Source organism: Pleurodeles waltl, chromosome 8 (assembly GCF_031143425.1).
Source record: "Pleurodeles waltl isolate 20211129_DDA chromosome 8, aPleWal1.hap1.20221129, whole genome shotgun sequence".
NCBI classification, from domain to species: Eukaryota; Metazoa; Chordata; class Amphibia; order Caudata; family Salamandridae; genus Pleurodeles; species Pleurodeles waltl.
The window spans coordinates 872,031,595-872,057,483 of NC_090447.1; the positions used below are offsets into that span (position 1 = coordinate 872,031,595).

Below are 25,889 nucleotides of genomic sequence, written 5' to 3' on the forward strand. Positions count from 1 at the left end.
GGTAGTAGAATATTGCTGTCACATTTTGCAGGTAGTATTGGGGGGCGCTATTGAATAAAGGGGCTTCAAACTCATCATGGTTGATCTTATAGCCCCCAATATTTGTAAATGTCAAGATTTTAGCAAAAGCATTGGAGATGCTATGTTCTGTGGCCGCTATGTAGGGGGTGATGTTGTCCACAAAAAAGCTTGATCTTAAGTTCTTCTGCGATGGGGGTTCTACTCAGTGGATCTTGCCTTAACGCAGCTCCCAAGGTCTCGATGAAGAGAGCGAAAAGGACTGGTGACACAAGGCAGCCTTGCTTTGTACCTCTTCTAATTGTGATACGTCCCACAGATTGTGAGTTGATTACAACTTCTGCTTCAGCCTTATCATATAGAATTTGCAAAATATAAACACGCTTCGGAGGGAACCCAAAAAGAAGGGCAAATAATACCTCCCTCTGAACTAGATTTAATGCTTTTTCAGCATCTAACATGATAATTGCAGCCTTAATATTGTTGTTTGTGTAGTAGTAGTAATCTATTGCCTGGACCAAGAAGTTTAAATGAGATTCAATTACAGGTACAAACCCACTTTGGTCGCAGTGAACTACGGTTTGAGCTGTACAGGCTAATCAGGACACTATAATCTTAGTGAAAAGTTTATAATCAGTATTTAGTAGACTGATTGGACAGTAAGGGCTAGGCTGCGCTGATGGTTGGCCCTTCTTAAAGAAGCTAACCATAATTGCTTCCGTAAAGGAATTTGGGACTTCACTTCCTCCCAATACTTCATTAAATAGGACCATTACAAAATTTGCCAACTGCTCCTCAAATACAATATACATTTCTCTTGGCAGGCTGCTGGTTCTGCATGCTTTACCATTAGGTAGAGATTGAATAGCTGGTCTCACTTCTACTAATGAGATGGGGCAGTGATTGAGGCTTGATAATCCCTACTGAGTACGGGGAGCTTCTCTGGACACAAAAATTCCTCTATTTGCTCTGCGGGAGTACTGCCTGTGGAGGTATAGAGGTTAGTATAATGGTCAAGAAAGGCTTTAACAATTCTATTAGGCTGTGTGACTATAAGATTCCTGTCTTCATCAACTATTGATTTAACGGCATTGCGATCCTGTTTATGCTCAACTGACCAGGTACGAAACAGCCCTGCGTGTTCACTTTCTTCATAATATGTCTGAAAGCAAGTGTGTTAATTTATTATCTATTTGGACATATAGTATGTTAGGTTCTGGATAGCTTGAGTAACCTTGGCTTTGGATGCAGGGGAGCTACATACGGAGATGTTCACCAACTGCCCGATCCAATTCAGTTTGAAGGGACACTGCCTCTTCGCGTCTTTACTTGCTGACTTGGGCCTTAAATGGAATTGCTTAACCCCTAATGGAAGTCTTACAAGCGCCCCACACTGTAAAGGTTGAAGCAGTACCTATTTTCCTACAGAAAAAATCCTCGATATTAGAAGGCATGCTTGAAATTCAGGTCTACTCCATCAGGAGTGAGTTATCAAGCAGCCACCATAGGCGTTCTGCCCAAGGTTCCTGCAGCGTCACCTCACAAAAAGGGACCAAATGATCAGAAAATTGATTTATTTCTATTCCATTTGTATGATACTAGAAAAAAACCAATTTGCGAGACAGAAGTGAACTGCTTTGAACAGCAAGTATACTCTCTCGCGTTGGGGTAATCCATTCACCAGGGATCAATTAGTGCAAAATTTGTTCTAAATTTGATAAACAGTGGACAGCTTTATTTTGCAGCTTGCTCTTTCGAGAGCAGTCTAGACAGACATCCTGGGCGATGTTAACAACCCCCCCAATGATCACTAGACCATTTATTGGGAATAGAATGTTATAAATGTCTTTCAAGGAGGAAATATCATCCTAAATAGGGCCAAAAAAAGCTAATAAATTGAAAAAGCAGGTTGCTTACTATAAGACTAAGACTTACTAGTATCCATCAAGCTGTTCGATTATTGATGCCATTAGTGTTGTAGGTTACCACCGTGGGACACATAAAATGAATCCTAGGGAGGTTTATAAAGGCTTCCCCAAATGCACCCTGTCCAGTCCCGTAGACTGTCATCCATTGTTTCCTAGCTTGATTGGCATTACTTAGTCAATTGAAGCACCAGCGTTTCTGCTGGTGTCCTTGGTTGACTACCTGATTATTCAACCCTGGAGGGCCCCTCCATCCTGCTACCCACTTCGTGGAGAGATACAAACAGGAAAGGCCAAGTAGAGCATCCATCTTGCTCTGTGGCTGAGACTGCTTCAGGGTCTGCTGTAGGTGTCTGCCAAGATGGCGTGTAGTGCAGAGTTCCTCTCTGCGCTGTATTTATTCCGCACAGCCAGGAGATCGAAGGAATTACGCTCCTCTCACCCTTCCCCCGCTTAAAGACTTTTTTTTGGATTCACACATGATTTTATGGAATGGAGTTCATCTGCTGAAGAGGTGGCAACTTTTTCTGAAGTCTGAGAGGGGCAGACACTGGGCGTGTGGAGGCAAAGCTCTGGAGCTACCAGTGCATCTGCCATACCCTGATTGCAGTGACAACTAAAGATTGGGGTGGTTGAGTCCCAAGAGTTATGGCTGCAAAGCTGCGCACGACTTGGCTGTTGATGCTAGATTAAAATTTGCATGTGTCCCAGGGTCAGTGCGGCACCTCCGAGCAACTCTTCATGGGGGCCAGAAGCGATAGGCATCCTTTGTACAGGTGGGCTCAGGACACAGCCTTAAATACAGGAAACAGAAGGGCAGCTTGAAGGGAGGTGTAGCGGCAAGGGGCTGAACAACACTAGAATAACGTGCAATCAGGACAGCCTACAGCAACACAAATGTGCACTGACAAAACCTGCCATACTGAAGAAAACTTTTGAAAAAAAACAATTAAACCCATTTAAAAGTCTACGACTAAATATTCTAGGAGGCAGCCTTAACACTTGAGAATGGCAACTACCTGTGTGGATGCTTAGGGAGCGTGGCAGCCTGGGGTGGTGGAAGGAGACAGCGGGTGCTCCCCATAGACTGAGTGAACCCAGGGAGATTGCGGAGGCGGTCCATGTAGTGACGGATGTGGCATGTGACCTCTTGGGTCACTCTGGAAATTCTCCCAATTTATTCACGATTTCAACACCATACACTGTTACATCAACTGCCATAAATCATCACTAGGTGTAAATGAAGCGATATTCATTCGATAGCTCAGCTAAAGTGGATCCTCCTGGGAAGACCGCAAGAGGCACAAAATATGGTGGCCACCCCATGACTAATATGGCACGTGGTACAAAGACTACAGAAATGGCGCTTCAGACTTTCTTCCTGGACCAATTGCTTGACCAGCCTCTGAAAGAAGTAGATGCACACGAGAAAACATGGGCAACTCCGTACACTTTGGCTGCTTCTGCAACATCAGCTAATAAAAGCTAAGACCCTGTCAACCCTGCTATTCCAGTGTTGATTCCAGATGGATCCTCAAAAAAGGGCAATCGACAAAGAAGGATTCTTGATAACCATTCAACTGCGAGTTTTGACTCTAAGTGTTTTATTTGATGCTGCAGCATCTAAAAGTCACCCTGCCCACGCCATGTTTTCTGGCAGTTGCACTAAGGGGCTTCAGAATGAGACCCTAGATCTGGGGAACGCACAAAATAAAGACAGCACCGACAACATCAACAGGAAAGGCGCAGAAGTGAAACATCATACACCAGGGTCTTCAGCAATTTCTATGCCTCATCCAAGCCCACAGAGGAACTCTGAAACCTCTCAGGAATCACAGGTCACTCCAGAGAAGACCTGCACCACCTGCAAGAACAGGCAATGACGACACCACAATCTTCAGGGCCTTATGTAACCCAGACAAGCTCAGCAGTCAATGTTACACCAAATATTAGGTGACTAGAGAGCCATGAAGATCTTCCAAGAGGAAGCCCATAAATAGACTAATGAGCAACTGAGTCAAATTGACGCCAACATTCAACTCCTTAAATCTAAAGTAGAGCTAAGAGTGGCAGACCTAGAGGACTTCAAACACAGCCAGGAATACACAACTATTAAACTTCAATCTGAATTGGCTGAACTGCAAATTAAATTGCATGATGTAGAGAGCAGGTCTCCTCGTTTCAATCCCTGGTTCACTGGGTCACCTGAGGGCTGCGAAAACGGTCAGCCAGTCTCCAACTTTTATCTCTGAACTCATTAATAAACATGTGGGCCTGCATTCCACTGCAGAGAAGACAGACCTCACCATCACCCAGGCACTTTGTGCCCCAGCAACAGTCTTCAATTCCAAATATCCACATACCATTCTTGTGAATTTTGGTGACTTTCGGATCAAAGAGCGTATCTTCTCTAAAGCCATTCAACATAAAACGTATCAGACTGTAGATAACTGTTCTTTAACAATTTTTTCAGATATGTCAATTCTTGCCACACGCCAGTGCAAAGAACTCAAAATTTTGATTGACAGTTTCCGTAACAAAAGGGCCGGACATGGACTATTCAGCAATCCAAGTTAAAAGTACTGAATAAGGGGCAGTCACAAATCTTCCAGTCAGTTGACCAGGCGAAACACTTTTTAGTTTTTATTCATAAAGGCCTAGCAAAGTGTGGAGTGTGGTCGAACTGTGCAGTTCACAATGTAAAACTCTAATTCAAGCAATGGCTACATCTTGCGATCTATATGCTACGCTTTACAGGCTAGTTAACAGACCAGTGGTCCTTTGGTCACAAAAGTTAGCAGTCTTGTGAGTGTCATGTTAGGTCACTCATCTAGGGGTTTTGGGTGGGGGAGATGGAGGTGGTGCTGGGGTGGACAGTGCACTATGGGATTGGTGGGCTGCCACTCCCCTGTGACGGGTGGAGCTCCATGGGCATTCCCTCATTTCCATTGGGTGGCCCTATGCAAATGATTTAACACATTGCCTCTACACCCATGCCATAGAACACAGATGGGCACAGGTCCAAAGGAGCTGTTGATAGTGATACTGCACTGGCTGTGTACCACAAAGAGGCAGTGCATAGTTAAAGTGCCCTCTGAAGGTGACCCTTGAAGGAACAGGGAGGACCCCCCCAGACAACTCCCCGGAGGCTGGTGCAGTTACCCAATGCACTTGATTGCAAGGGAATATCTGTTCTCTTTAAGCGCAGGACAGGTCGGCACCTATACAGTGAAAGTCAGAGCAGCTACTTCAAACAGCTGATGAACCTTTCACTAATGAGCTTGCCCCACAACAGTTCCCGACTACATTGCATTAACTGTAGTATGGTGCACTGGCCCAATGAGAATGACGCATAGTATTAGATGAGTGCCGTGGCTCAAATCTGATCAGTGTACCACATTTTCAATGGGTGCCTGGGGTGTTTTAATTCTGTAGAGCTGGCCACTGCTTCCCAAAATCTCAATTTTGCCCTTGAAAGCCTTGCTTCCAAAACACATCTGCACTCACTCATGACCATACACCAATAGCACAGGCATTACATCCCATTCAAAGAAAGATAACATTCAGCTCTATTGTAAGCTCTGCAGCATCCAGGTTCCCCATATTTGCATCTCTAAAGCCCTAGACATTCTCAAGGAGTGGATGGTGAAATCCTAACAATTAAAACAAGCCCACCCATTTCCTCCCAATAACCCTACTGTGATCTGATTCAAACAACTACTGAGTTCCCCTCCTCTGAGACAGTGTTGGGCTTGGAAGCAATATTGTAAGGAGAGGCTTCATTGATCTGTCAAGAACTCTCTCCAATTGCTCTATTTATGAAACCAGTTAAGTACACCTTGACATAGACAACCAACCCACATGCTGTTCATCATCCTTCGTACTAGCTGCTGAGCCTTGAAGATAAAGTTGCTTTCCATAGACACATTTTGGTTGATGGCAAAGAGATTGGCTATGTAAGACACCCTAAATGATGTCAACTAAAAACACACAAAGCCCTTTCATTTCTGGGTCACTCTACACACTGCTTTTTGCTTGCCTCAGAGGGGTGTGGGGGAGAGGGGGAGTTGGTGGAGTGTAGATCTGTGTGGTGGGAAAGCTGGGTAGATCACATGAATGTATAAAATAAGGTACAAAGCTATTTAGTTAAGTAATTGGTTTCTTTTGAAGCAAACATCTGTTGTAGTCACATGGTGTGTATTTATTCCAGCATTTTCACTGCCTCACTAAATGTATATTCAACTTACCGGTAAACATACTTCAGATCTCTACACTTATATATTATTCCCTTCCGGGAAAAAACAGTCTAGGGTGGAGGTATATGGGTCATCACAAAACAGAACCTTCTTCTTTGTAGTAAACAACTTGTAACATCCACACTCAACAAGAGATGGCAGGGGTGTGCACAGCAGGCTGATTGTTAAAGACAAGTAACAACTTGCAACATCTGTGCTCAGCTCTACCTGGCGAAAGTGTGCACAGCATGCGGTCTACAGCAGGACATGTTGCAAACAAGTTGCAAAATCACAGAAAATGTAGCTGGAGCATACTGGGTGTTAAAGCCCTTATCACACTCTTGTGGGAATTTGTGATAGAGAAGAGGTCACAGACCCCTGTGCAGTCTGAATTATTTGCCAGTATTCAGCCATAAAATCAGCGGATGCACGTATGAATGTCTGTGTGTGCGTGCGCACAAGTGGATCCATCTTTTTCCATCATAGCACTTTTAAGTACACACCACTAGCCAGCAACCACCGTTTTCACAATTTAAAAGAACTTCTAACTATTCAGGCAAAACCATTAGATAGCAGGATAAACCCTGGTGTGATAATCTGCAACACAGCAATGGCAATTCTATCATTCATGGCTTGTAATGGGCATGCATAAGCTAAGCAACAACAACTGCAAGCAAGCAGCTGCACTAGTGCTGTTTAAATACTTGTGGTAAAGTATATAAAGATGACAGACCTAAAATATGGTCTACATACCCGCATTGGTGGCATTGGACTCTTCCTAGAAACTGGCTGATCTTCAGGCCCTGCAAACACATGTCTCTGACTCAAGTCCCCACAGAAGACTTCGGAATAAGGAAGATGAGGTTGAGTGCAGTTACTGCAGCCACTATCAACAGAATCAGCCTGCCAACTCCTAAAAAGTAAGCACAATTAAGATTAACAGCACCAGTCATATGATTCCAATGCCACTGCAGCACTTGTAGAGAAGAAATTGAAATGTTTGAACCTTAAAGGGCAACTTATAAACAAAATACATTTTCATGGCACTTAATCAGTGGCGATTTAAAAACAAAAAAATGGCACCATGTTCTTTGTGTTTTATTCTTAGATTAAAGAAAATCAGTGCTGGAACTCAAACCCAAACGTGCTACACTATCACTACAGTACAATTCTACCAGAAAACTATTTCTACAAATAAGAATTTACTAAACAGGATTCCCATACAGATGGCATTTCAAGAATACAGTTGAATTTTATTTGTTTTTCTATAGCTTTGGCACTGCTATCAGCTTGTTTAAAGCTCTTCTGGATCTGCTGATTGCGAGTCACTGATTAAAAAAGGTAACTGCAGAAGATGAATTATGAAGGACGTGGAGAAAAATTATGCAGATTCTAGCTTGTATGCTCAATGGTCGAGGCAAGTCTTTCAGTTTTTCCAGTATTTTCCAAAGTGACAACAATACAAGGGATCTGAGTTCCGAGGGTATGCACTTTGCCAATACAGTGATCTCAAACCAAAATGTTTGCATCTATTGGAACAAAATATGGGTTGACTTTGAAAGTCTCAAGAGTAGAAGGCGCCTTGAATGTTTCGAAGATGTGGAAATGGAACACAGTATCTATGGAATAGAGATGTATATACATATGTACAAATTTAAATGTAACTTAAACGCCTACAGGCTCCCGGGGAGAAGGGAGGGCGCATGTGAATCTGCAGCAGAACATGCCACAAACCGACGTACACTGGGTAAGTGACATTTTCCGTTCGATGGCATGTGTAGCTGCAGATACACATGCATGCATAGACTACAAAGCAGTTCTCCTCCCCTAAGCGGTGGTCAGCCTGTAGGAGTTGAAGTTGTTTGAAATAGTGTTCTTTGTACAGCCTGTCCTACTGTGGCTTGTTGTTTTGCTAACACATCTACACAGTAATGCTAGGTATATGTATAGGATGTTGACCAAGTGTCTGCTTTACAGATTTCTGTCATTGGGATATTACCTAGAAATGCCATTGTTGCTCCTTTTTTCCTAGTGGAATGTGCCTTTGGTGTTATTAACAGCTGCCTTTTAGCTTTTAGGTAACGCGTTTGGATACATTTCACTATCCATCTGGCTATGCCTTGCTTTGATATAGGATTACCAGTATGGGGTTTTTGGAATGCGACAAACAGCTGTTTAGTTTTTCTGAATGATTTTGTTCTGTCAATGTAATACATTAAAGCTCTTTTAATATCTAATGTATGTAGTGCTCTCTCTGTCACTGAGTCTGGCTGTGGGAAGAAGACTGGAAGTTCCACTGTTTGATTTAAATGAAACGGTGAGATGACTTTAGGTAGGAATTTAGGGTTTGTGCGAAGTACTACCTTATGTTTGTTTACTTGTATAAAGGGTTGTTCAATAGTGAATGCTTGTATTTCACTAACTCTTCATAATGAAGTGATTGCCACTAGAAATGCTACTTTCCATGTTAGGAATTGAATCTGACAGGAGTGCATGAGTTCAAAGGGTGGACCCATGAGTCGTGTGAGTACAGTATTAAGATTCCATGAAGGTACTGGTTGCGTTCTTGGAGGTATGATACGTTTTAGACCCTCCATGAAAGCTTTGATGACTGGATATTTTGCAAATAAGCCGAAATTGCTGTGAGATGTATTTTAATGGATGAAAAAGCTAAATTAGCTTTTTGGAGATGGAGTAAATAACCTACAATGTCGTGTATAGTTGCGTCTAGGGGTGTTATGTGTTTGGCTTGGCAGTAGAAAACAAATCTTTTCCATTTGTTTGCATTACACTGCCTGGTGGTAGGTTTTTCTTGCTTGTTTAATCACTTCCATACATTCTGGTGGAAGATGTAGATATCCAAATTCTAAGATTTCAGGAGCCAGATTGCTAGATTGAGCATTGCTGGATTGGGGTGTCCAATCTGTTGTTTGTTTTGTGTCAACAGGTCCGGCCTGTTTGGAAGTTTGATGTATGGTGCTATTGATAGGTCTAGCAATGTGGGGGTACCATGGTTGACGTGCCCACGTTGGTGCTAGAAGTACGAGTTTGAGTTTGTTTTGACGCAGTTTCTTGACCAGAAATGGAATGAGCGGGAGAGGGCGAAAAGCGTAAGCAAATATCACTGACCAGTTGATCCATAGAGCATTGCCCTTGGATCGAGGGTGTGGGTACCTGGACATGAAGTTTTGGCATTTTGCATTGTGGTTGGTGGCGAACAGATCTATGTCTCGTGTTCCCCACTGGTGAAAGTATTTGTGAAGCACTTGGGGGTGAATTTCCCACTCGTGCGTTTGTTGATGATCTCGGCTGAGGCCGTCTGCTAATTGATTGTGAATCCCTGGAATGTCCTGAGCTACCAGGTGTATGTTGTTGTGAATTGCCCAATGCCAATTTATTTGTGCTAGAAGACAAAGTTGTGGTGAGTGGGTTCCTCCTTGTTTGTTTAAGTAGTACATTGTTGTCATATTGTCTGTTCTGACAAGAATGTGTTTGTGAACAAGAAGAGGTTGAAAAGCTCTTAGTGCTAGGGATACTGCTAGCAGTTCTAAGTGATATATGTGAAGTTGTTTTTGCTTGTAGTCCCATTGTCCCAGAATGTTGTGATTGTTGAGATGTGCTCCCCATCCAATCATTGATGCATCTGTTGTAAGAATGGCGTGAGGCACAGGGTCTTGAAATGGCCGCCCTTTGTTTAAATTTGTGGGATTCGACCACTGAAGCAATGTGTGTTTGGCGGACTATCAACACTAGATCTTGAAGATGACCATGTGCCTGCGACCATTGTTTTGCAAGGCACTGTTGTAAGGGCTGCATGTTTAATCTGGCGTTTGGGACAATGGCGATACATGATGCCATCATGCCCAACAGTTTCATGACAAATTTGACAGTGTACTGTTGGTTTGGCTGAATTTTTGGCAATATGCTGTGAAACGATTGCACCCTTTGTGGACTTGGGCTTGCAAGTGCTTTTTGGGTGTTTAATGTGGCTCCTAAATACTGCTGAATTTGTGCTGGTTGGAGGTGCGATTTTTGGTAATTTATTGAGAACCCTAGTTTGTGTAGGGTGTTTATTACATAACGTGTATGATGTTGGCACTGTTTTTGAGTGTTGGCTTTTATTAGCCAGTCGTCGAGGTATGGAAAGACATGTATATGTTGTCTCCTTATGTATGCTGCGACTACAGCAAGGCATTTTGTAAATACTCTGGGAGCTGTTGTTATCCCGAAAGGTAACACTTTGAACTGGCAATGTTTTCCTTGTATTACAAATCTGAGATATTTTCTGTGAGCTGGATGGATGGTTATGTGAAAATACGCATATTTTAGATCCAGTGTTGCCATAAAATATTGCTGTTGTAGCAGTGAGACTACATCTTGTAGTGTCACATGTGAAAGTGTTCTGATCGGATGTAGAGATTGAGAGTCCTGAGATGTAATATTGGTCTCAATGTTTTGTCCTTTTTGGGAATGAGGAAATACAGAGAGTAAACCCCTGTTCCTTTCTGATGATGTGGCACAAGTTCTATGGCTTGTTTGAGTAATAGTTCCTGTCATTCTGTTTGCAACACTGAAATGTGTTGAGATGGAAGTTTGTGCGTTTTTGGGGGAATGTCTGGAGGAGTTTGTGTGAACTCTATGCAGTAACTATGTTGGATAATGGATAAGACCCAATTGTCTGTTGTGATGTGTAACCAGTGGGTGTGGAACTTTGCCAGTGTTCCTCACCCCGGGGAAGTGTGGTGAGGGAAGGTGGTGGTAAAGTCACTGTTTGGTATGACTGAGTTGCTTTGAGGGCTGTATATTACCTCTAGATCTAGGGAACGGTCCTCTGTAGGATCCCCGAAAACTCCCCTCTCTGGTATTGCGTCTGGTAAGATGGTTTGGCTTGTGAGGTAGATGGCTCAGATGGTTAGGGCCTAAAGCCTCCCCTATACTGAGGCTTTCGAAATGAGCCTCTGTATTGGGATGAATAAAGCACCCCCATAGCTTTGGCAGTGTCAGCGTCTTTTTTTCATTTTGTCGATGGCTGTATCACCTTGTGTGCCGAATAGTTGTTGCTGGTTAAAAGGCATGTTGAGGACAGCCTGCTTGATTTCCGGTTTAAATCCTGATGACCTAAGCCATGCGTGTCGCCTAATGGTGACAGCTGTATTAATAGTTCTTGCGGCTGTATCTGCGGAGTCTAACGCTGACCTGATTTGGTTGTTTGCGATTGCTTGTCCCTCTTCTATCTGCTGGGCTCTCTTCTGTTGGTCCTTGGGGGGATGCTGAATAATGTATTTCATCTCATCCCAGTGAGCCCTGTCATATCTGGCCATTAGGGCCTGCGAATTGGCTATACGCCATTGATTGGCTGCATGTGACGCCACCCTTTTACCTGCAGCATCAAATTTCTTACTTTCCTTATCTGGAGGGGGTGCGTCTCCAGAGGACTGGGAGTTCGCCCTTTTCCTTGCTGCGCTGACCACTACGGAATCTGGGGGTAGCTGTTGTGTAATAAAAATTGGGCCTGAGGGTGGTGGCTTATATTTCTTTTCTACCCTTGGAGTTATGGCTCTTCCCTTAACTGGTTCCTGGAAGATTTGTTGTTGCATGTTTTAACATGCCAGGAAGCATGGGTAGACTTTGGTATATGGTGTGAGTTGAGGACAATGTGTTAAATAAGAAGTCATCCTCAAGAGGTTCTGTGTGCATGCCCTGGCTAGAACCTGTGTATATGAGGTGCTATCCTCAAGGGGTGATGGCTTTGATGGATTGCACTCCGGATTATTATCTGAAACTGGATCATCATAGAGATCCCACGGATCCGTGTCATCTTGTTGTGATTGCATAGTGTGTGATGGAGACTGTCCAGTGGGTGTAGCAGGCGGGGAGACAGTTAGATGAGGAGAATGAGGAGGAGACTGGTGAGCTGAAAACTGAGGAGGCAGAGATTTTTCTCTTGGTTTTGGCACTTTAGCCGGTGGCTGATCAGTGTCCAAACATCCATGGAAGGCCAGTTTCCTCTTTGTTCTTAGAGGAGGTGTAGTGAGGATTTTGCCAGTGTCTTTATGGATTTGTATTCTGGCCGGTTTCTCATCGAAATCCTCCATTTGTGTCAATTCCTCAGCAAATTTATGGCTTTCTTTTAATTGCTTTAAAAGTCCATGCTCCTCAGTGTATGTATGATTTTCGGCTCCGAACCTGTTTTTTTCGGTTCCGAAGGGCCTGGAGTACTTGTTGGTCTCAGCTCCGAGAGTGACCTTTGGGGCTTGGACTGGATGGTTCGGTGCCTTATAATTTCAGAGCCTGTGCCTCGGCTCGAGTCCGAAGGCTTTGTTGTTGGCGTGGCCTTTTTCGGTGCCGAAGATGTTGCTTGGTCACCGGTAGCTTTCTTACGGGTGGAGCCATGGCCTTCTGGCAGTGGCGTCCCCGAGGCCTTGTATTTGGGCTTGGATTGGGTCGGGGCAAGGGTACTCATGTGCTGGCCCGCTGTTATTGGTCGGTCGATGTCGGGCTCTTGTTCGGAATCGGACCCCCGCACAGAAACTGCATTGTGGATCATCTCCTCCTCTTCTGCGTCGAGGCGTTCAGTGCTTTTGGACGCCATCTCTAACCTTCACGCTCTTCGGTCTCTTATAGTCTTTTTCGAGTGGAAGGATCTACAGGCCTCGCAGGTATCCTCTCGATGATCCGGAGATAAACACAGGTTACAAACCAGATGCTGGTCCGTGTCAGGATACTTGGCGTGGCACAGGAGGCAGAATCTAAACGGGGTCCGGTCTATGAGGCTTCGACAATACTTTTGGTCGGGCCGACCAGGCCCAAGTTGGGCACGGGTGCCCCAAAGGGCAAGTAGAGATCTGTATCCGCCGGTACCGAGGTGTCAATGATGGATGATACTCGATCGAAAGCAATACCGACGAATTTAGCGAATTTGTAATATTTTTCCGACTCGAACAACCGGAGTGAAAAGAAACACGTCCGAACCCGATGGCGGAAAGAAAACAATCTAAGATGGAGTTGATGCCCATGCGCAATGGAGCCGAAAAGGAGGAGTCACTCGGTCCTGAAACTCAAAAAGACTTCTTCAAATAAAAACAACGTGTAACACTCCGAGCCCAACACTAGATGGCAGGACCTGTGCATAGCATGTGTATCTGCTGCTACACATGCCATCAAACATATATTTATATATTTTTAGTGGCATTTCAGCATCAACAATCAGAGCCCTACAGAATGTACATAGGCTATAACTGTCATGAACAATACAACCAACTGTCATCTTGCGATGCAGCTCTATTACATTTTTACTTTCCCCCCGGCTTAGCCAATGCTGCGAAAATTTGCCATCCACTGTAACAGCTACTCCAGAAAAGGCTAGAGGAAAGAAAAACAAGAACTCTGACATAGGCTTAGTGTAACAACTCAATACAAGTCCCCCCTCCCTCATGCACTCCCCCGACTTCATTAGATATTAAGATCAAGAGGACTAAAAGGTTTCATTACAAGACTGTACTTCCAATATGATATTCGGCTATAGCTTTGGCATTAATAAGGCAGTCATGGGTGACAATCAATGTGGACCCCTGAGACTGGACCCCTTCGTAAGGTCACATTGAGCTGTCCAACATCTGTCAATTTGTCATCTTGCCTAGTGCGCTTCCTCTGCACCTGCCCATTCTATGAGGCCATTTCGCCACATTCAGATTTGCAGGGTTCCTGCATTTAGACAGTGAATCGCAATGGTCCTTTTGGGGACAATTAGCCTTAGCATTGTGTACTGTCTGCTTAGATTTTTGGGGAGTTGTCTGTAAGTAACCCTAGCAGATATGTTTTATTCTGGCTGGGGACCATCCAGCCTGTCACAGTTTTAAGAAAGGTCAACACTTCAGTCCAAAAGACAGTTATAACTGGGCACCACCAAATCATGTGTGAAAAAATCTGCATTGTCGTTAATATATCTGGCACACCCGGAAATGGGTAAATGGCATGAAGTTCCTTTGATGAGAGATACCATGTGGACATAAATATATTGTGCGAGTTTGACTCATGCACCGATACTTCCTTACATATTAACTTTTGCCCACTCCTTAGCGGTGTTTGGTTCTTCACTAGCACGCTGCCAATGTTCCTCCACTCAGAGCAGCGTCATATGCAGGTTCACCCGGTATATATGTGTTATCAGCCATCGGCCTCCAACAAAAGCCAACAGAGTGAACAATGTCTGCATGGGTTCTGGATCCTCAAGAAAGGACGGCCAAAGCCATTGGGTAGTGGTGGCCCACTTGGCATATTACAATTGTCCTTGCCCCAATATAAACGTGTCAATGGCATCTTGCATAGTATTAAAACGATCTCCCAGGTATAAGTCTGTAAACATTATGCAGTCACACTCCCGCAACCTTTCAGTTGACATTGTTTTTCCTATCTGGGCTAATGTGAGTACGATCCATATGTCCAGGTCCGAGGCATATGGTGTCCGCTGTATCACTTGTTGCACCACCCAGTCCCACAAGCAAAAGGTCAGCCGGATCACACGGGGTAGTGTATCTGGGACATCATTTCCACTCATCAGGAGCTCACCTAGCAGATAACCATCAAGGGAGACTGCTAACACCGACCTCTCCCAATTTTCCTCCCCATCAAGCCATTGGAGTGAGCTGCCAGACAATGGAGTTCTAGATCTGGGACTTCCAGCGCACTCCTGTTCCAATCCCTCCTAAGAATGGCAAGTCCAACCCTACAGCACCTTCCAGCCCACAGTAATTGTAATACGAGTTTGAGTAGACCTTTAAAAACTTAGAGCGGTATTTCATACTTTGCCCCCGCAAGACAAAAATCTCAGTAATACCCCCATTTTTCAAAGGGCTATCTTACCCATTAAAGATAAGCCTAATGTGTTCCTGAATTCTATAGTAGGGCGCAAGGTACCTATCACTCGGCTTAATTTAAGTAGCAAGCTAATTGTTCTCCGTGTGTAATGTAAATACCTAAATATCGTACCTCGTCTATTTTCCACGGGATACCTCCCTCCAGCAGCTGTTCTAACAGTATCTCTCCCAATAAACCTATGAGGATCGGTGCTGATTTGCTTTTGTTTACCAGGAGCCCTGAGACTGCAAAAGATACTGGACTGGACTGGACTGGGAGAGTGGAAAAAAGGAAATCCCCCCTTCCCCCCCAAATTTGTTTTAAAGTGCTGAATACCAACATATCCGCATACCACAACCTCCACGTCCAGTCTTAAGCATTCAGGATCATCTGGGCTTAGTTCTCCCACATCAGTAGGTTACTAGAGAGGTTTGGAGTAGATAGAAATGCATAAAGCAGGCCCCAGTCTAGTGGAGATCACACCTGTCAACTAAGAGAACCATAAGCGGCCACTACAATATGAAGGCAAGGTAACCCACAGCATCACCTCTGGTGTTGCAGGAGCTTGTAATATGTGCCACCATTGAGAAAAATGCCCTGTTGCTAAGCCAACCACCAGTTATATTACCTCCCAACGCAGAGGACATGATCTCACATTGCCATGTATGTTGATTTAATGGACAATCGGACAGTACTTGAATGGAGCTCTCTGAAATGGAAGGAATGTCTTTATGACAAGTCAGAGGCATTGCTTAGACACTGACCCTAGGCCCTGCACCGTCATGCTGCCCAAGCCCTAATTGGAGGCATCCATAAATACAGTAGCATCCTATATTGTGGGAGTAAAGGGATCACACATCAATAAATTGGCTGGTCCTGTCCAACAGTGAAGATTCAGGAGAAATGAACTGAAGATTTACACCCGAGTCTACAGGCTCCCCTGGTGTTTAACCCACTGTTCTCTCGGTTACTTGACAAGTTCTCATCCACAGTATGACAGGCAACACCAACAGGACATACAAGGCCATAAGACCAAAGCAGTACGTCTCACTTACGAATATTGTAATCCTATCCCAAAAGGAGTGAATGAGACTTCTGAGCGTTGATTGAAAAGCCCATGTTGTGGATTAGGGTTAGACTCTTGATCTTTGCATTGACGCCAATGCCTATCTGAAAGCATGTGGTGTGGTTGTTAGTAGGGGTGGGTGAAGAATTTTGCTCAGCCGGCGGAGTTTGCAGAGTTTCCTCCACTACGTGAAGAGTTCCCAAATACTCTAAGAGACACGGAGCAGAGTTTTTCTCTTGCGTGGCACGCCAAACTAAAGTTGGCACTTGAGAAAAAAATCACTAAGTTGGCGAGTCCGATTTCTGATCGTGGGCAGTAGTGGCAGGTCGCTACCGCTCATACCAAGAAGGCTGCTGCTTGCATTGAGGAAGCTGTCGCCCGAGTAGAAAATCTCCGTGTGATGCCGTTTGCGTGGATTTTAAAGCGCAGGAGAAACTCTTGGCGCTGAAAATCAGTACAAAAAGCGCAACTTACCCAAACTCCGCCGCTCGTGGAACTCCATGTAGCGCAGCTTACTTTTTTAGGCACTTCACGGAGTTCAGCAGCAGAACTCCACAAACTCCGCTGAGGCCTAGTCAAGAGCACTAGCCAATCCCATGCATTGAGACCTGGCTCAAGTAACAAATTCAAGTGAAGAGTCATACAATGTGTCTCACACATCTGCATCTGTCCTTCTTGGGGGCAATAAGTGAAGCATGTAAAATGCTATGCTCCTTTCTTCCAGGGACAACACCTCTAAGACCCCTTTGTCAGCAGGGCAAAAATCTTCTTCAACAAAGCTATATGTGATGGGGAGCACATTTTGGTGGGTGGGATGTGGGGCTGTCCTAGAGGGGAGGACAGAAAGGGAAGGGTGAATCAGCGTTTCATGTTGATCGCCTCGCAAATGAAGGATAAATGGTAGAGCCCTACAAAGTTAGTCATATAAAGGGTGAGGGGTGTAGATGTTCAGGGTGGAGTTAGAATGGTTTTGAGGCAGCAGAACCAGAGGACGATAGCGGGAACAAGACTGGACCTGCTGATGCTGATCATGTCATCCCTTTGATCTACCCCTGCACCAAAAGGAGAGGTGGATTTACTGGGCTGTTTGAATTGGCTTTGAATGTTGAAGCTGTCCAGACCATTGCGCCCTGGAGTAGCCTTGAAAATTCTTGTACTGTTGATAAAATTGTTTCTGCGCAGAGGTAAGGCCCAGAAAGCACGCTGCGCCTCTGCTACTTTGAAACACTTCTGTTTGAATTTTCACTATTCTTCAAATGACACGTCCAGGAGTGTGGCTTGGACATCCCATGAGAAGTCGGTGAAATGCTTCCAAGCCTGGTGATGCAATGTGATAGCTTTATCTATGGATTGAGCCTTGTATATACACAATCTAGGCTGCTCTTGAGAATTTGTTTCATAAGTCAGTTTTGCCAATTCAAGGTCACAGGGGCCCACTAAGTATATCTCATTAGTAATTTGGAAGGCAAGGTTACCAAATTGTGGGTGGGGCATGTGGTAGGGAAGGGGGTCTTAGGAAACGTATTTGTATTTAACTTAGCATAGGAAGCTTGGACCACAACATATTCTGATTAGGGGTAGGATGACAAAATAATTGGATCACACAGTGTGGACATTTGCTGCCCAGCAATTTGCTTATGAACTGTCGGGCCCAAGAATGGCTTCTCCCAGGCAGCCAGCAGGCAGTAGAGATTCTGAAACTGTGGATGAAGATTGGAAGATTTTTCTTAAACTATTAACATTGGCCTTAGTGGAGAGTAAAGTTAGCTGTAAAACTACTGCCAAAGTGAATGAAGAGATTTGCTCTGAACAAACACTTTCTTACATTAATGTATAGGGAGAAGGTTATCAGCCTTTATAATGATGTCAGACCCAAATCTATGGGCTGTGCCAAGGGCTCCTCATTAAAGCAAGCTGGAATGTTCTATTTTGCCACTGTCAATTCAGCTAAGTTGAAAAGTTTTAATGGAGTCACTAAAAGTGATTCCACAAGAAGCACCAGTGACATCATATGCTGTGCCAGGCATTAACTTTGTTGGAGGCACCGAGGAAGAAGCTGCCAAGGCCAGAAAATCCGCAGCAGCAGGCCCAATCTCAGGGAGTGGTAACTGAGCTGTCCTGAAAAGATCCAACAAGACTAGCATGAGGGCTTCAACATGCATAGACTTGGCTCTTGGAGTAGGAAATTCCAGATTCATCTCTTTATCTTTAACAAATGGAATCATTTCCAGAACAGGAAGGGCATTGGGGTTCCAAATGGTCCTGGGACCATTTCCTCGAAGCCGAAGAAGAGGGTTACTCCTTCATATGATGTTTTCATTTTTTTTCCTGAGAGGACCTTTTGGGAGATTGCTGCCTTTCTGTGAATTTATCTGAAATAGTGAGGGATTGTCATGGCATATCTCAGTGGCCAAAAATATCTTGCCCACAAATCTATCTGATGGTTTTTGGGCACATTAAGGAGCTACAGGCAGACGGTTTATGTTTGGATCCAAGACACCACATGCATGTAGGTCGACAAGGAGATCTTACGCCATCTACAACAGTGCTTAAACCCTGGAACTTTAGGAGGATGTATTTGACTTAGTTGCTGAGAAATTTCATCAGTGAAGCACAGGGAAGAGTTCCAGACAGGCAGGTTTTGGAGTCTTGTAGGCTCGCTAAGCTCCAGTCAACTCTCATTTAGACAAACTGTATGGATGAATACTTTCACAAATAGTCCCATGTTTTGTGTTTTATCCGAGGTAAAATATTGAGCTGTACTTGCTATTTTATTGTATTTGCAGGGCCTTCTGCAGGTACCCAAGGTAAACACTATCCTTGTGTAATCATATAACAAGATAAGCACATGAAAACTAGTCCTGTCATGCTTAGAATAACAATAAAGATCCAAGAGGTGTTGGTGGTATTAAACAGAGGCATGCCTTCCTTTACTCAAGATGCCTACAAAATAGAACAAGAAAAGTTTCAACCTCATTGCATTATTCATTAGTGTTGCTGATCTTCCCAGGGATGCCGCATGCTTGTTATCATAATGATGAGTTTCAAAATCTGCTTTTTGACAAAAATGCAATCTGTAAGTCAGTAGACTATTTGGAAGAGGGTGGCGATTAAGTGGCTGAAGTGCTAATAAATGTGCACTCTGGCCATAGGGTGCTATCCATTGAAACATTAATTATCAAGCACATTTTGAAGTTGGGTTAGCATGTGGGTTGGATTAATTAGAACTGCCTGGCTCTTAAATGGGTAGAATACACTTATTACGTTAACTGGTATGATGCGCAGTTCTTAAAGTTGCTACTGATCTTGTAGACAGGACAGATCTCACACTGGCAGGAGGACCTGACCACCTCTTTTTGAAGGCTGGACTATATCTGGGGCAGTGTCTCAGCAAAAAAGTCCCTGGAAATGTCAGGCTTAAAGACAGACTATTCCTTAAGGTATTACTGTTTTGAGTTCTATCATGCATATGCTACTAACAAATACCTCAAGAAATACATTGCATTATTTTCATGTGCAAGCGAATGGAAGCTTAGATTTGTGCAACCTTTACCTCTCAGAGTCAGCCTTTATCCGATCCTCTTTTCTCTCCAATTCTAGGATCTCCTCTTCTGTGTATACAAGTTTGACTCTTTCCTCTGCAAGTTCTTGCTCCACTGCCTTTAGTTGAGCTGTGGTCTTAGCTAGCAGCGCTGATACTGCATCCTGGAGAGGACATGAATATATTTTAATGTGCATTTTTTCAACAGAAATAATTCCTACTGAGAATTGGTTGACAAGATACAATTTGTTTCTGCTGGTTCCAGCTGCTGAGGCAACACATTTCTGAATGTTAATTTAGATAAGAGGAAAACATGTTTTGAAAAATCAACATTTTGGACGGAAATCTAGAATTCGACATTTGAAAACTGACCTTTTGCACTCAATTGTTCGTCACTCTTTTCTCTCACACTTCCAATAGTTACGTTTATTTTTGAACGTCTCGCAAACTCCTCAGTTGTTCTGAATTTTATTTTTGAAAGCCAAAATTGTAATTTCACGCTGAGATTCTGAAAGTTTGAAATGCCTTCTTAACTGAAAGAAGACGTTTTCAACTTCTGTGGGGCCAGCCCACATTGTCTCTTTAGTTCATTAATATTCATCATGCCACCCATTACAGCAAACTATAACAAAAAAATTCTCTAAGGTTAACATAAAAGACTGTGGAAATATTTCCATTTGGCTAGCAAATTCTTAGGAATAGTTTGCTGTACTAATTTGTCTCCTAGATTTATTATGGTTTATGAGTTTGGAGGAAAAAGTAGTAAGCATTTATAAAGTACAATACAGCATTTCTAATTATTCATTCCGAATTTTAATAATTCTAAAAAATCGAGAGGTGAAGTAAAACATATGGACTGAGTTGTGTAAATAGTATGTGAAATCGGTCCAGGCTTTTGAGAGAGAAAGAATGAGAGTGTAGTCGCACATGTCATGTTTGGAAAAATGTATCACAGTAATTAGAAAATCTGCCACGATAACTATTATGTAATTTTACTTCGAAAATAATAATAAAAACACCAAGCAGCTATAAAGTGACCCATGATGCCATTTCTAGAGTTGTTATATTTTTAAGTTTTGGCTGGTAGAGGAGAATTACAAATCTGAATAAACAGTTATAATTTAGTAGTAGGGACATTTATTCTCAGTTGACCTGACAGACGTGTGACAACACATGCTTCTCTTTCAATAAAAGCCAAGCGTTTCTTGGAGTCTGAAGGATACTACATGTGAAATAAGTGGTCTTGAGCAGTAAGTGCAAGTCACAAAGTATAACAACTTGGGGAGAAGAAAAGATAGTTCAACAAGTTGGACACTCTCTAGCAAGATGTACCTGCAAGACGGTAGTTGCCAATGAATCGCACATCACAAACTCAACCTTTCATTCTCTTTGAGGCTGTTGTATTGGGTAATAGAAACATGTCTTTATAGTGCTATGAAACTGCAAATGTGCCGTAGCAAGCACTATATAAAGAAGCAAGTCATAACAGTGAATACTCACATGTACAAAGATAATGTAAATTAGCACAATCTGAAGATCTCTGCATTACGTGTACTGCTAACAAGCTATGCAAAATGTTATTTTCAAAATCTCATGAAAATTATTATGTAAAATTATGCCAATTTCTCTTTGCTGTATTTCACCTGGAAAAAGAATGAAAGGCCATACCTCAAGTTCAAAAGTCAAACTATATCGGGTAGTGGATCTGGTTTGTGAAGAAAATTTCCCTTGGTCCCTCTACCGCAAAATCCCCCCCCCCGCAACCACCAACAATCTTGACATTTTCCGCTGAGGTTATCATCCTGTGTGACAATATCTAATCAACACTTTCCACCTTCGGGGGGAAAGAAAACCTCACGTTTTGAACCAATAAAATTTGAGAATTTCAATAGGAAGCTGGCTTTTTATATGGTGGACCAAAAAGTGGTACACTGTGTAAAGAGTCCAAGCAAACCCCAAAAGAATTTCAGAGGCACACATGACAGCCTAAATGCTCTCTTTTGTGGTAGTGTGGGCGAGCAGTATGGCATACGGAGGGTAGTGCTAAGCATGTATTGCACACACAAATGCAGTAAATGAGACACCCAATCAATAAAGAACTCCAACACATATTTTTCTATGAATTTAGACACCAAGATCATCGGGATCGTGTAAGTACTTTTCATGATATGAATTTTTATAGGTTTTAAAAGTTCACACACAGTGCAATTTCTGGAGGGGTAATGTTATTATAAGGGGGGAAACATATCCTGCATACAGGTACTTAGCTGTGACTTACAGGACCAATTTTCAGGAGTTAAAGCAGGTATGGGGCAAGGTCCAAGGCAGCACTAACAGGTCACTTCAGGAGGCACTGGGGCGAATGGGTGCAGAGGTGTTTTTCAGCATCGAGTGCCCTAATGTCATTCTATGGGAAAGAAACAGACACTTCATACGGGTACTTAGCAACAACTCAAAGGGCTTTTCGTCTAGACTTGAGGTGAGAATGGAGCATGGTCCAAGGCCACACCAACAGTTCACCTCCGGGGGCTCTGGGGTGTCCGGTTGCAAATGTGTGTTGCGGTGTGTCGGGTGTCCCATTCACTTCGATAAAGATCGGTCCAATCAGAAAAAAGGCTAAAAGCAGATACCGGGGCTGGGTGGTGGGAGGTGGGGTGCCAGTCTGGGGGAATCCATAGGAGGGCTTGACCTTTGAGATCCTCTGGCACAAAGGGACACCACTAGCTCACTTCTCTTCAGGCTGTGGGGCCCAGGTGCAATGGTGTCTTTTGGCAAAGGGTTACAGTGCAGTGGATACTCACGGTTGGAGGTGGCCTGCAGAATGAGGCTGCCGGCGGCATCTGGAAGTCCACTGTTGGCAAACTCAAGGTGGGTATTGGTTCTGGAGGGCCTAGGGACCACACTGGCACCGTTGGCCCACTTCAACTCAGGCTAGGGGGCACGGGTGCAGTGGTGCTGTCCGATGTCGGCTTTTGCCATTTCAGAGTCCTCCTCAGTCTTCTTTGGTGCCTGCTGGGAAGCAACTTTGCTACTCCACAGGAGATCCTGGTTACATTTCGAAGTGCTGGCTGTCCAACCAGACCTTTGGAGATAGAACAGCTGCAGGACATGTCATCTTTGGTGCAACTGTTGAGAACAGCAGGTAGGCCGGCGGGATTAGGGCCAAGTCAGTTGCTGCGTCTCAATTCTTGCTTTTCGTGGCTCTTCTGGTCCTTCTTCTACTGTAGTCCAGGGAATCTGAAGTCCTGGTATCAGAGGGTCCCATAAGGGACGGGTAGTAGCCAATGGGCTACTTACCCCTGGGGTCACTATGTCCCCTTGATGACCACTTCATTTGGGGAGTGGGCATCACCCTGTCCCAGAATTCCTCATTCCACCACACCCACTTTGTGTTCACTTCAGGCTGGTACCCTAAAGGTGTCTCCAGCCTGGCAGTGCAACACCCCTCCTGCAAAGCAAATTTTGCCTGCTACCCAGCCTCCAAATGGGCATTGGCCGGGAGGTTGGCATCTCCTCATGTCTGAGGGAAGCTAGATCCACATATCAAAGGCGGTGGGGTTCTTTGAAGCCCCCTGCCTTGAAATACAGATTTGCAGGCCATTCTGTAGGGAGGGGTGTGTGTGTAATACCCCAGCCTGACCAGGCTTTATTCCTGACCGACCAAGAGCAGAGGCTCTCAACCCTTTTGGGTCAGAAACTTGTCTTTTGGTGGCAGAGTGGTGGAAACCAGTCAGTCAGCACACCAGTAGTTGGTAGGTTTTCAGGAGGTACCTCGAAGGTGCCCTCTATGTGCATTTATTAATACAATCACTGGAATCAGTGAGGGTTTAATAATACAAGATGTTTGATACGAAACATCCCTGGTTTCAGGGAAGCCATCATGTAGCTGGGGAACTCGTACTGACCAGTGTCCAGCACATGTACTTAGAATGGCTCTCCTGATCACTTACTATGAAGAAGAATCAACAAAGACATAACAGATCTGCAATTGCAGATATGTCCACACGTGTAATATAGTGCACCCTGCCTTAGTACTGTAAGACCTGCTGTAGGGGTGACTTACAAATATTACATGCAGTGCTAGGGGACATGGCACACAAGTGAGTGTGTCATGTCAAGCTTTTACTTTTTAGAGCACCTTGTCATGCAGCCTGCAGTGGCACTCTGCATAAGTTTGGTGCAGGGTCCCCTAAAATAGCACAAGTTATGCTGCAGGTCTTAGGGACCCTTTTTAGTGCCTATGCCCTAGGTACCAGAGGTACCACTTACTATGGACTTACAGAGATGCTAAAGGCCTGGCTACTTGGGGATAAAAGTGACCATTGGTCTTGTTTTTGGGGAAAGAAAACTGGCACTGGGGACCTGGTTAGCAGGAATCCAGTGCACTTCAGTCAAAGTCCAATCAGAAACCAGGCAAAAATGGGGGTACTACTGCAACCAAACCTCAGTTTCCTACAATACCATGTCTCTCTAATTTCTCAGGAGTCATTGAAATTTACCATGAGCCTAATTCTAAGCATGCAGCAACTGACTCACAAATGGGAACTTCAACTCATTCCCTAAACCCACCTGAACTTAAATTTCCAGGCATAAGATTCCATATTTCTTACAGTGTTACAAAACCCAAGTGTATAACGTACCGTTTTAACAGCAGCCATGGTCTCAGCAGAAGCAGCCTGTTCTTCGTATTGACTGCTCTCATTTGTCCTTTGAAGCTCCGCACCAGAAAAGATTTGCACCGGATACCACTGAAGAGAGATGTCACTGGAACTTTCATAATTTGCCAAATTTATCTGAGCAATGCCCTGGGAAAGACAAAAGGGGTAAACAAAGGATAATCAATCACACGGTGAAAGACAGGATAATCAAACAATTCAATGCATACACTCAAGAAAGTGCCTTCATGATCACAATGACCAGATCAGATGTCCAAGAAGTGATGGAGAGTATGTAGGTTTAGAACAGTTACACTCTATACAGAAGTATATGGAATAAGAGGGAGCAAAAGAACATGCAAGAGATGCTAATTAGGCATCTAAAACAGCTGCTCATGGATTGAGACAGTATTTGAGTCTAATCAACACATTCACAACGAAGTAGAAATTGTCTTGAAAATGGTAAGGCTGATGCATCTCTCTGAGATTTCACCAGATACCGCTTTGCTGTTTCACAGCTCATTACATTCACAATCCTATACCAAACTTACTTTAACAAAACATTTCTATCTGCCAGTTGATGTTGTGTGTAGTGCTGCTGAATCATCATTTAGGGGTAAAACTGAGCAGAACAGCTTTAAATTTGAAGTATACAAATCCTGTGCCACGAGGCACATTAAAATAGGCTGTTGGTGCATGGATGCTGTACAGATTTGACCATGTATGCACCCCAAAAAGTCAATTTATACGTTGATTCTCTTTGTAACGCCTCTCAACCAGTCTAAACCTTCTCTTATCCTCACGCTCCAATACCTCAAAATTTATAGAGAAGACCTTGCTTGCTCGTTATGTTGTTCAGCATATATGGAGAATTATCGCTTCAAAGAGGATTGCTGTATACACATGCTACCAAGTAGTACATAGGATCAATCCTGACGTGAAAAATTAAGACAGATACGGTATTAAAGAGTGGGGATGATTTTTCATACACACAAAGTACAGAAGTACTACAATATACACTTAAAGAATGGCAGTGGAATTCACAAAATACATGCTTACAGCTACATGGCTTGGTAAGAGGTAGGAACGGTTACATCAAAAACTAACTTTATTGAGCACAAGTAAATCTTTAGAACGCAAAATAGATTTAAAGTATAACAACTTATGAAAATCTGAAAGCATACTAAACACCGACTAGCCACAGAACAAGTCAAACACTGGAGAACTTTGCTTAAAAATAGTGACATCTGAGATGGCATATTATAAAAAAAAAAAAATACTTTAATTTTCTCATCACCAATAACATGCTACACAATGAACTGTTACTCACTAGTAGCTCTTCCTGCAGCTGCTGGCCCACAGAACAAATGTACAATTGCACGGACTTGAGTTTCAGAACACTTGAATTGACAGGAATTTGAAAAACCTCATTGAACGTCAGCTGACTTTGCCAGTCTAGAGCTTTGGAACAGTAAGTGCTGGGTGCACTGGAGTCAAGTGGGGGCAAGTACAGCCTGAGGCGTCTGGAAACCAGAAAAATAGCAGAATGTATATACTGGCAATTTGTACTGATGTTAATGAAATTCAGATCAG

General features: G+C 43.6%; 1 protein-coding gene across 1 annotated transcript in view; it reads right to left on the minus strand.

Moving 5' to 3' along the window:
* WWC3 (WWC family member 3) overlaps positions 1 to 25,889 on the minus strand; it is a 404,774-nt gene that overhangs the window by 29,733 nt on the left and 349,152 nt on the right. Inside the window, exons 15-18 of the mRNA XM_069205154.1 lie at positions 25,627 to 25,819; positions 24,282 to 24,446; positions 19,654 to 19,805; positions 6,932 to 7,091 (exon numbers count right to left, since the gene is read on the minus strand). Of these exons, the coding sequence (XP_069061255.1) occupies positions 6,932 to 7,091; positions 19,654 to 19,805; positions 24,282 to 24,446; positions 25,627 to 25,819 (670 nt within the window). The remainder of the gene's footprint in view (positions 1 to 6,931; positions 7,092 to 19,653; positions 19,806 to 24,281; positions 24,447 to 25,626; positions 25,820 to 25,889) is intronic.